Below are 11,643 nucleotides of genomic sequence, written 5' to 3'. Positions count from 1 at the left end.
AGCACTTAGAAAGAGACCCCACAGGTAGACTAAGAAAGCAATCGGTGCCTTGACACTTGCAACCAGGCAAGAGTTCCATCTAGCAGAACACGCCCTAGATTGAATGCATTCAAAAGAGACAAGATATATCTGATCTAGAAATCCGACCAGGGTTAAATGTTATAGTCACCCAAACTATGGAAATTTTTCGCATCCGTCTACTCCCACGTTATAAAAGAGAGTGACAGAAAGGCAAAGAAGAGCAGCCGCAGAAATGGATACAGGTCAAGTCTAAGTCGAATCCATCCTCCTGATATCTCCTTTTGTTTCTGCTAACGATCTCTTTGATGATGGCTGTCATGTCTGGGAGCCTGTGGCTGAAGAAAAAGGAGGAGAGAGATGGCAGAAGCTGCTGGTGGCGGGGCTTCTTCTGCAGGATGGAAATGGCTCTGGACTTGGCGGTAGCTGATGCCCCTCGCTCTGCTGCCGCTTGGCTCTGGACCGCAGCCGGGTAATGGCTGCTGCGGCGGCTGCTGGATGGTTGCAGCGACTGGGCCTGCTTCTCCTCAGCAGCCAGAGGCCTGGCAGCGGCGGCAGCGGAATGGGCAGAAGACGAATAATCCTCGGCACGGTTGCCTGCTCCGGCGGCCTCCGGAGCCCGGGCCAGGGGGGGTGCGGCGGCGGCGGAGGGGAGGTTTAAAACCGGCCCGGGTCCCTGGATGTGCCGCCGCCGCCGCCGCCGTGTTGGAGGCAGTAGAAGGGGAGAGACCAACTCTCCGGCGTTCCCAGCCCTGGAAATGGTGACAGGCGACTCCGACCCCCTGCCCGGAGCTGCAGCCGCCGCGGCCGCCGCCGCCGCCGCCGCTTCTCCCCCCCGCTCCAGGAGCGGGAGGTGCCGCCGCCGCGCCTCAGCCGGCTCCCGCCCGAGCCCACGGCTTCCACCTTCCCTTTCAGGAGAAGCCGAGAAAGAGGCTGCACGGTTAGACGAGAAGACGAAGAGGAGGCGAGAAACACCGCCGCTGCCGCCGCCGCCGGCCGGCCGGCTCCCCGAGGGCGCTGCCCCCGCGGCTGCTCACAGGCGCTGAGAGGGGCTCTGGGCCGCGGCCGCCGCCGTCTCTCATCTCCCTCGCCTGAGCCCGGCCTCGCCTCACAGCGGCTCAACTCTCAAACTTCCATCATGGCTGCAGCTTCCGAGAGGAGAGAACTGAGCGCAGCCGCGTCCCGGCGCCCGAACGCGTATCCTGCCGCAGTGCACAAAGAGTCCCGCCACATCACCGCTCGCCGGCCTGCCCGCCCCCTCCGCCGCCGCGCCGGGAGCCTCGGGACCCCGAGGGGAGGCTGGAGGCGGACGGGACCCCGCCGGGGTAGGGAAGAACTGGGCTGGGCAGGGTAGTGGCGGTAGGAAGCGGGCAGAAGCGACAGCTCCGGGGGCGAGCGCCAAGCCCCCGACCTGCAAGCGCCACTGAGCATGCCCAGTGTGACTGTCCGGGGGCTGGCTTGGGCTTGTTCCGAGGCGCCCGCCAGTAGCTGCACTTGCCGCGGCTGCTTCTGCAGCAACGCAGGGCGGGGAGGACGAGCTGAGCCTCGGCCTCTGCTCAGAAACCCAGCCGGAGGCAGAGTAGGCTGTTGTGGGGCAAGTGTGGGGGGAATGAAGGTGAAAGCTGAGGCGGGTGCGTTAAGCAGTGTCACTGACTCGAGTCTGAGGTTACCTGTGCACAGGTGGAAAGGACCAGGTGACTGCGCTGGTCAGCGTACAGGGAAACGCAGAGACAGTCCTTGCAGCGAGGACACCCCTCCCCCTGCCCCCACCCCCAGATTTCCCTGGCACGGCCTGCAGCCTCACTCTCCTTTTGCACCGCTGTCGGATCACAATCGTTCGCAGGAATTTAACTGCAGCAGCCTTTGCCGAGAAATTCCACCTCTCCCCCCACCCCCACCCATGTCCTCAAGGTGTCAGTCTTAGCACAAAGAACAACCCCCTATTGTGTCTCCAGTGTGTATCACCTCATCCGGCTCCCTTTCACTGCCCCACCTCCTGCTTCCCCTAATTCGGTTCATTTGCCCTAAAAATGAAAGCTCCTAGCCGAGCGTATAGCCCCTGAATATCTAAGTCCCAAAGGACAACTATCCCAGTGGACTGAAAGCGGATCCCCAAGCATGGGATACACGCCGCGGCTCCCTACATCTGCCCCTAGGGGAGCCCAGCATCTCTCCCTTCGGGGCTCCAGTTCGGTTCACCGCGTCGAACTCCAGCTTGATCCTTAGAGGCTATCCTCGCCCCGCCCCTTTTGGGCCGCTAAGAAAACCCGGCTGGGTGGATCGCCCCGGGGCCAGGTTCCGCGCTCCCCAAGCCGGGCCGTGCACGCTGGCAGCCCGGGTTGCTGCGCCCGACTGTGAAGTACGGAACGGTAGGAAGCTGCAGCCCCTGTGAGTGGGCGGGGCCGAGGAGACCTAGGAGGGTTCAAAAGGAGGTGGAGGGATACACGGGCCACAGTCGGAACTACTTTCAGGAGGCGGTCACGTGTGCTCCTAGTTGGGGAACTTTCCAAATTCCCATTCCCCTGTGATAGCTCGAGAGGCAAGTGCTTCTTTTCCTTCACTCGGGGTGCTCCCGCCTTGTGCGGGCAGCGGGACCCCAGAGCCTCCGGGGTCTTGGCGGAAGAACAGGCTCAGGTGAGCCTTCCGCCGGAGCGCTGTCGGGGCTGGCGCCTGGGGAGCTGGTTACACAAGCACCCACATCCAAGCACGTGCCCCCGCCTCCCCGCACCGCTGGCCGCCGCCGCTGATTCTTGCAGACCACCGAGCGAGAGTTCCCAAGCTGGTCCCATACTTAGCCTGCTACCCACAGAAGAAGCTACAAAGCCGAGACCTTCCACTCCTTGCTCTGAGTCGGCTAACACTGCGCGTTCCCAACCGTGGGAGAAGGGGCTGGGCCCGGGGGTCTGGCGCAACTCCCTCGATAGTGTCCTGCCGCTTAGGGCGAAACTTGGTGGTGCTGTGCTACGCGGGGCAAAAGGGTATCTCCTGCAGCAGCCCGCGGCTTGAATTCACCGATGTTGCAACAAACTTCCAGTCACTACACCTGAGCTGGTGAGCGCGCCCCACCTACTGTAGACTCAGCCAAGTGACTTTTCTGGTCGGAGAACCCAGTCAATGGCCGTCAGCCCAGAACAAACCTGTCAAGTCTGCTTACAGCACCGATTGGTTGACCTATCCCCGTGAGAGAACTGGTTCAGAAATGCTGAGAACTGGAGCGCATTTACCTCGACATTGATCAGTTGCAGAGCGAGTTGTCCACTTTCTGCTTGGACAGAAGGGGCATCAATCAACACCAATTTAGGAATTTCTTCCTTTTCTTTTCTCTGGGAAGAGAACTCCGGGAGACAATTTAAGTCCAAAAGTATCTGAGTTGAGACCTAGGCTGAGGCACTGGGTCGTATTTCAGGTCTGGGAGAATGGGAATCAATTTGTATGTGTATTGCAGTAATTGTGAGTAGGTGCCTAGGAAGGTCTGAGGAGGATTTATTCAGTTTATGAGAAAGATGATTGTATATGAGCACATCATAGTTCCAGGCAGCCCCTGAAGACTAGAAACCCCAAGAGAGCTAGCTTAGAAGCCACAGGCCATTACCTAACTCCAAGACTACTAATTAAACCAGGGGTATTTACAGTGTTCTTAGAGATCTCTGAGGCTCCGTAAAACTTTGCGTTTATATACACCATACTTTTAAAAGAGCTCTGCAGGAGTTAGCAACCTGCTGAATCTTCAGTGTTGATATGTACTGGAGGCTGGTTTTGTGCATGGTCCTGGCCAGCTTGGGGGAGGCAAAGGCCACAAGTGGAAAAGGAAATAGAGAGCAACCTGGAAAGAGCAGGTGCAAGGCCTCCATTTGGTTTCCAAAGATGAAAATCCTGTCCACACAGGCTAGTGTGAGCTAGAGATTTCTTTATTTTACAAATAACCAAGGATAAGGAGTCCCTGATTTCTAGGTGTTCCTCTAGACTGCATGGTAAGAATCTGAGCTGTGCGCAGTTGAGAGTCAACTATTGCTAGGTGGGGAAAGGGAAAATGAAGATGAAGTTAAACGAAAGGAAGTAGATTGGGGAGGGGTAAAATGTCCCAGGTTTGTTTCTCAGGTTGCTGATCTTGTCCCCCAGAAACCATGTTATTAGCACTGCCCTACTTTGCCCCTCCTCTGGAGCCTCCGCTATGTGAGGGTTAGTCTGACAGCATCTGAGAAGTTCTGAAATCCACTTCCGGGGAAGAAAATGGATTAATTCCTGCCCTGTTTGTGTTAGGCATGAGGATAGAGGATCCTTTTCAATTCCCAGGGCACAGTTATTCTGGAGCAGAGAGGGTGTGCGTCACCAGCACTAAAGTGCTGGAATACGAGACTGGCCCATGAACACTTCCATCTGCTGAAGGAAGAAAATGGGAAATGAGTTTTTTGCTACTCTAAACATTAGGTTCCTCTACTTCTCTCTAGTGTTGAATGAAAAGCTCACCGATGTTGGCAGATATTTGGCCAGCCTGACACCAATATCAGGTGGTTATTAGGAGTTGCTGAATAAAAACCTCCTTTCCTTCCCTTCCCAGCATTAAGTAGGTTCCTAAAGGAAATACTGATGTATCCTTTTTCAATTTTTATTTTTCTTCACTTTTTCCTTCTACTCAAGAGATCTGCTTACCCAGGTGGTAGAGCTGAAACCTCTACTATCTAATGTACAGAAAGTTTTTTAAAATACTTTTTTCAAATTCAGTTGCAAAGATATTACAATAGTCATCCCTCAGTATCCACGGGGTGACTGGTTCCCGGAACCCTAGTGGATACCAAAATCCGCAGATGCTGGAGTCCCTTAGTTGGCCTTCTGTATTGGCAGATTCTGCATCCGCAGATTCAACCAGCCGTGATTGTAACCATAGTACATACACGATCCACAGTTGGTTAAATCCGCAGATGCAAAACCCGTGGATATGGACGGCCAACTGTGCATTGGTTTCTAAACACTTCAGTTCTTTAGGTGTCCAGATTTAGAACGTCCTAGGGAGAAACAGAAGCTTGTAACAAATGGAGAATTATATAAAGCTTCAGGGAGACTGACTATATAGAATAATTAGTGAACATGATAAACCAGCTTTAATTATAGTTTCTAACAGCTGATTCCAAAACTGTATGGTTACTATACCCACATAATATCCAAAGAAAATTCCTTTCTCATTTTCTTTGATAAGTGAAATGACCAGCAACTTGATGTGGGTGATATACTTGATGGGTCCTTTGTAGGTCCTGCTGCTAAAATGTCTTTTGTTGAACACTCTGATTGCTATAGCGCCTTTCTCATCTCCCACACTGACCTTTCAAATACAGATCTAAATCAATGGCTTTAATTTTTAAGCAGTCTTCTCTATTTTTATCTGTTTAACCACTGCTTTTTAAATAATACATAATAGAAAAATGTAATAATTATAGGTTTGAATTTTTTTTTTTTTTTTTTAAAGATTTTATTTATTTATTTTTCCCCCAAAGCCCCAGTACATAGCTGTCTGCCATAGCTGCACATCCTTCTAGTTGCTGTACGTGGGATGCGGCCTCAGCATGGCCGGAGGAGCGGTGCCTCGGTGCACACCCGGGATCCGAACCCGGGCCGCCGGCAGCGGAGAGCACGCACTTAACCGCTAAGCCACGGGGCCGGCCCTATAGGTTTGAATTTAAACCACCCCATTCTTCCAGTGATCCAAAGGCTTTTCCCTTATTTCATTTATCCTAATTACAAATATTGCTGTTCTTTTAAATAAAGATATTTTGCCCATGACATTTCTCCAGAAGGCACTGCTATGGATCATACAAGTAACTATATCCTAAAAGAGAATTTTCCATTATTGTCTATAAGCTCTGTGTCCTTAATCTCTCCTGTAGCTATTTCAGATGGCACTATGTCTCCTTTCACATCTCAGTAGAGATGTGTGCTGTTATGAAATTATCACTTTCAGAGAAATAAACGTTGGGCTGGGAGCTCCTGGGAGAACCACAGAGCAGATGAGGCATCGCTATGTCCAAGTGGCACTCAGAAACTGTGACTTGGACTAGAGAGTGAGAAAAAACACCTAACATGACAAGACAAGTTTTGACTGTTTGACACTGTTGCAACTTCTTCACAGCCCATGAAGTTAAAGCAACAGAAAATAGCCTAACATTTGATAACTGTTTCAATTATCTACTGCATAACAAACCACCATAAACTTAGTGGCTTAAAAGAACAACCACCATTTATCTTCTCACAATTCTGCAATCTGGGAAGGGCACAGCTGGACAGTTCTTCTGCTCCCCCATGATGTCAGCTAGGGTCAGGAATGTGGTTGCATTCAGCTGTGAGTTTGGCTGGGGCTGGAAAGTCCAAGATGACTTCACTCACATGTCTGGCACCTCAGCTGGGGCAGCTGAAATTGCTCATGGCCTCCCTCTCTTCGTGTGACCATTCATCATTCAGTGGTCTGGCCCAAGCTTCTTTACATAGTGACTGCATCCTAAGAGGGAGAAAGCAGAAGCTACAAGGCCTCTTCAGGCCGGGGTTTGGAAGTCCCAGAACATCACTTTCATTGTATTCCCTTAGCCAAAGCAAGTCACAAGGCCAGCCCAGATCCAAGGGGAGAGGAAAGAGACTCTACTTGTTAATGGAAGGAGTGGCCAGGATGGGAGAAATTACTGGCAGTCATATTTGGAAACACTCTATCATAATCCACCCTCTGGCCACAACAATATACATACACACCCACACACAGACATGCAAAATACACTTACTTCCTTTCCCCACATTATCATTCTTTATAGCATTGACTCTAAGTCCAAGACCTAGTAATATACACTAGGCCCAGATGTGGATGAGGCATTTCAGATGCTGCTTCTCTTTACCTGCAGATCCATCAACTAAAAAGACAAGTTACATACACAACACACGATGCTGAAACAGGGACATGATAACTGCAATAGACACTCCTGTTCAAAAAGGCGGAAAATGGAAGGCGCAGAGCAGTCACTAGTCCATAGCAATTCTGAAAGCCAGCCAAGCACTGTCACCCTGACTCTGAGGATCTAGTTCTCCATTAGGGCCTGGTTGATCTTCCTGGAGTAGTTTCCTAGGCCACTGTGTTCTTGGCTCCCCACTCTGAGGTCCAGCTTTGACCTCTGAGTCAATCTTTCTTGTCCACCAGAAACTGTCTGCCCTTTATAGTTGAATAGCTCTCTCAGCCTGCTTCCTGCCCATAGAAAGTTGGGAGCCCAGAGGCTTTTTTTTATTTTGAACTGTCTCCTTCTTTAGTCCAAGCTGGTGGTGGTTTTATCAATACGATTCTCTTTAAAACTTTGTGGGTTTTCTATGACTCTCATTGGAGTTCACTCCTTCCCACAAAGCAACATCTATAATTCTTTCAAAAACAAAACTCTGTCTACTTTGGGCCTTGTCAAGATGGCTGCTGTCAGACCATCCTTAAGATTCTTAGAAGTCCTTTTGTCTAGATGAGAGGGTCTATGAGGCAATATGTTAAATTTTTTAGAGGCCTTAACACAGGATCTTGATTAGATCTTTAGCTTGAGGCTATGTTTAATAGGCAGGCTCCTGAAGCCACTTCTTAATTTGAGGCTCTTTTGCTGGTTAAGAGATTCTCCTAGGTCCTGTACATTTCCTCTATATTCTGCTTGAAAACTGAATAGTTCCTTTTTTAACATATCTTTCTTTTGTCATACATCACAAGTACATCACTGCAAGAAGCCAACTGACACTTTGAACATTCAGCCTGAAAACCTCCTTCGCCAGATCTACAAGTTCATTAGGTACACAAGTGCAAGTAAGTGTTGTTAAACATTTTGCCACTACATAACACCACTTCTCCAGCCTCCAATAGCAATTTCCTTACTACTCTTATAGCCTCCATTAAGAGTCCTCAACAAAATATGAGCAAACCGAATTCAACAATATATTAAAAGGATCATACATCATGATCAAGTGGAATTTATTCCAGGGATGCGAGGATGGTTCAACATCCGTAAATCAATCAATATGATATACCACATTAACAAAATGAAAGATAAAAATCATATGATCATCTCAATAGATGCAGAAAAAGCATTTGATAAAATTCAACATCCATTTATGACAAAAACACTTAATAAAGTGAGTATAGAGAGAAGGTACCTCAATATAATAAAGGCCATATATGACAAACCCACAGCTAACATCATACTCAACAGTGAAAACCTTAAAGCTTTTCTTCTAAGGTCAGGAATAAGAAAAGGATGCCCACTCTTGCCACTGTTATTCAACATAGTACTGGAAGTCCTAGCCAAAGCAATTAGGCAAGAAAAATAGATAAAAGGCATCCAAATTGGAAAAAAGAAGTAAAACTGTCACTATTTGCAGATGATATGACATTACATATAGAAAATCCTAAAGACCACCAAAAAACTGTTAGAATTAATAAACGAATTCAGTAAAGTTGCAAGATACAAAATTAATATAAAAAAATCAGTTGCATTGCTATACAATAACAATGAACTATCAGAAAGATAAATTAAGAAAACGACCCCATTTCTAATTGCATCCAAAAGAATAAAATACCTAGGAATTAATTTAACCAAGGAGGTGAAAGACCTGTACACTGAAAACTATGAGACATTGATGATAGAAATTGAAGATACAAATAAATGGAAAGATATTCCATGCTCATGGACTGGAAGAATTAATATTGTTAAAATGTCTATACTACCCAAAGCAATCTACAGATTCAATGTAATCCCTATTAAAATTCCAATGGCATTTTTCACAGAAATAGAACACACAATCCTAAAATTTGTAGGGAACCATAAAAGACTCCAATCAGCCAAAGCAATCTTGAGAGAGAAGAACAAAGCTGGAGGCATCATGGTCCCTGATTTCAAACTCTATTACAAAGCTATAGTAATCAAAACAGTATGGTATTGGCACAAAAACAGACACAGAGATCAACAGAACTCAATAGAGAGCCCAGAAATAAACCCACGCTTATATGGTCAATTAATTTACAACAAAGGAGGCAAGAATATACAATGGGGAAAGGATAATCTCTTCAACAAATGGTGTTGGGAAAACTGGACAGCCACATGCAAAAGAATGAAACTAGATCCATCCCTGGAGATCTAGTGGTTAAGATTTGGCACTCTTACTGCCGTGGCCTGAGTTCGTTTCCTGGTCGTGGAACCAGGTGACTCACATAGAGAATTAAACTAACAACTAGGATACACAACTATGCACTGAAGCTTTAAAAAAATAAAAAAAGAATAAAACTACTACCTTACACTGTACACAAAAATTAATCAAAATGCATTAAAGACTTGATTAGAAGACCCGAAACTATAAAACTCCTAGAAGAAAACATAGGCAGTAAGCTCCTTGACATAGGTCTTGGCAATGATTTTCTGGATCTGACTCCAAAAGCAAAGGCAATAAAAGCAAAAATGAACAAGAGGGGCTACATCAAACTAAAAAGCTTCTGCACAGCAAAGGAAACCATCAACAAAATGAAAAGGCAACCTACTTAATGGGAAAAAATATTTGCAAATCATATATCTGATAAGAGGTTAATATCCAAAATAGATAAAGAACTCATGCTACTCAACAGTAAAAAAACAATCCAATTAAAAACAGGCAGAGAATCTGAATAGACATTTTTCCGAAGAAGACATACAGATGGCCAACCCAGAAATGAAAAGATGCTCAACATCACTAATCATCAGGGAAATGCAAATCAAAACCACAATGAGATATCACCTTACACCTGTTAGAATGGCTATTAGCAAAAAGACAAGAAATAACAAGTATTGGCAAAGATGCAGAGCAAAAGGAACCCTTGTGCACTGTTGGGGGCAATGTAAACTGGTACAGTCACTATGGAAAACAGTATGGAGTTTCCTCAAAAAATTAAAAATAGAACTACCATATGATCCAGCAATTCCACTTCTGGATATTTATCCGAAGAAAATGAAAACACTAATTTGAAAAGATATATGCAACCCATGTTCACTGCAGCATTATTTACGATAGCCAAGATATGGAAACAACCTAAGTGTTCATCAATGGATGAATTGATAAAGAAGATGTGATATATATATTCAATAGAACACTATTCAGCCATAAAAACAAAAATGAAATCTTGCCATTTGTGACAACATGGATGGACCTTGAGGGCACTATACTAAATGAAATAACTCAGACAGAGAAAGACAAATACAATCTGATCTCAATTATATGTGGAATCTAAAAAACAAAACAAACAAACAAACAACAACAACTAAAAAAAACAAGCTCATAGATACGGAGAACAGATTGGTTGTTGCCAGAGGTGGGGTGTGAGGGTGTGGGGGGTGAGTGAAATGGGTGAAAGGGTTCAAAAGATACAAACTTTCAGCTATAAAATAAGTAAGTCATGGGGATGTAATGTGCAGCATGGTAACTACAGTTAATAATACTGTATTGCCTATTTCAAAGTCGCTAAAAGAGTAGATCTTTAAACATCCTCATAACAAGAAAAAAAGAAAAAAAATTTGGTAACTATGTGTAGCGACAGATGTAAACTAGACTTTCTGTGGTGATCATTTCACAATGTATACCAAATCGAATCATTATATTATACACCTGAAACTAATATAATGTTATATGTCAATTATACCTCAATAAAATTTTTAAAAAGAGTCTCTTCTCCAGACTACGGAGACATATTAACTAAATGTAAATATGGGATCCTGGATTGGATCCTGGAACAGAAAAAGAACATCACTAGAAAAACTGGTAAAGTTCATATAAGGTCTGTACCTTATGTTAATTTCCTGGTTTTGATAATTATTCTATGGCTATGTAATTTATTTATATTAGGCCAGCTGGATGAAGAATATACATGAACTCTGTACCATTTTTGCAACTTTTCTGTAAGTCTAAAATTGTTTCAAAATAAAAATTTTTTAAACTAAATTAATTTTTTTGTTAAGAGTTAGAGTTCCCTCATTACCCTTCCAACATCCACCCAATGCCTGGTCCCAAAGCCAGTGCCACATTTTAGATTTTTGTTATGTTAGCCCCCAACTTTCAGAGATCAGTTTCCGTTATCTATTGTTCATAACACACTACCCCTACTTTCATTTTTAAATAAATGAGCATTTAAAAAAAAAATGTAGCAGTTTAAAACAGCAACAACCATTTTCTCGCTCACCATTCTGCAATACGGACTGGATGCAGTGGTGACAGCTTGTCTTTCCTTCATGTACATATTGGTTAGAGTGGCTTCACTTGGGCTGGAGAATCCAAGGTGCCTTCCAGCACTGGTGGCTAGTGCCTCAGCTGGAGTGGCTGAAATACCTAGGGGCTGGCTGGACCTATCTCCCTCCTTAGCCTCTTATCCTCCAGAGGCACCTTGCCTCTATAAGGCCTTTGTTTTTAGCAAGGTAGCCAGACTTCTTTACATGGTAATTATTTTCCTGGCAAAAACTAAAGTTGCAAGGTCTAGGCCCAGAACTGTAACAGCATCATTTTGCCTCATTCCATCGACCAAAGCAAGTAACAGAGCCTGTCAAGATTCAAGGGAGGGGAATAGACTCTACCCCTTGGTAGCAAGCATGTAGAGAGATGGAGGTCATCTAC

General features: G+C 45.7%; 2 protein-coding genes across 2 annotated transcripts; one reads left to right on the top strand and one right to left on the bottom strand.

The window, feature by feature from the left end:
- Positions 1-1,149: 1,149 nt before the first annotated feature.
- MLDHR (mitochondrial lactate dehydrogenase regulator) lies at positions 1,150-1,750 on the bottom strand. The gene is given in 2 exon segments (XM_087432218.1): positions 1,150-1,208; positions 1,210-1,750. Coding segments are annotated over 2 exon segments (294 nt in total). The 5' UTR covers positions 1,450-1,750; the 3' UTR covers positions 1,150-1,154.
- On the top strand, positions 1,448-5,502 carry KLLN (killin, p53 regulated DNA replication inhibitor). The gene is given in 4 exon segments (XM_087433005.1): positions 1,448-1,931; positions 2,091-2,401; positions 2,404-2,745; positions 2,747-5,502. Coding segments are annotated over 4 exon segments (1,464 nt in total). The 3' UTR covers positions 3,074-5,502.
- Positions 5,503-11,643: the final 6,141 nt, after the last annotated feature.

Source organism: Ceratotherium simum, chromosome 6, assembly GCF_057802395.1.
Source record: "Ceratotherium simum simum isolate JZ-2026a chromosome 6, ASM5780239v1, whole genome shotgun sequence".
Lineage (NCBI taxonomy): Eukaryota > Metazoa > Chordata > Mammalia > Perissodactyla > Rhinocerotidae > Ceratotherium > Ceratotherium simum.
The sequence above is the reverse complement of the archived record's forward strand: the minus strand, read 5'-3'. Positions and strand labels throughout refer to the sequence as shown.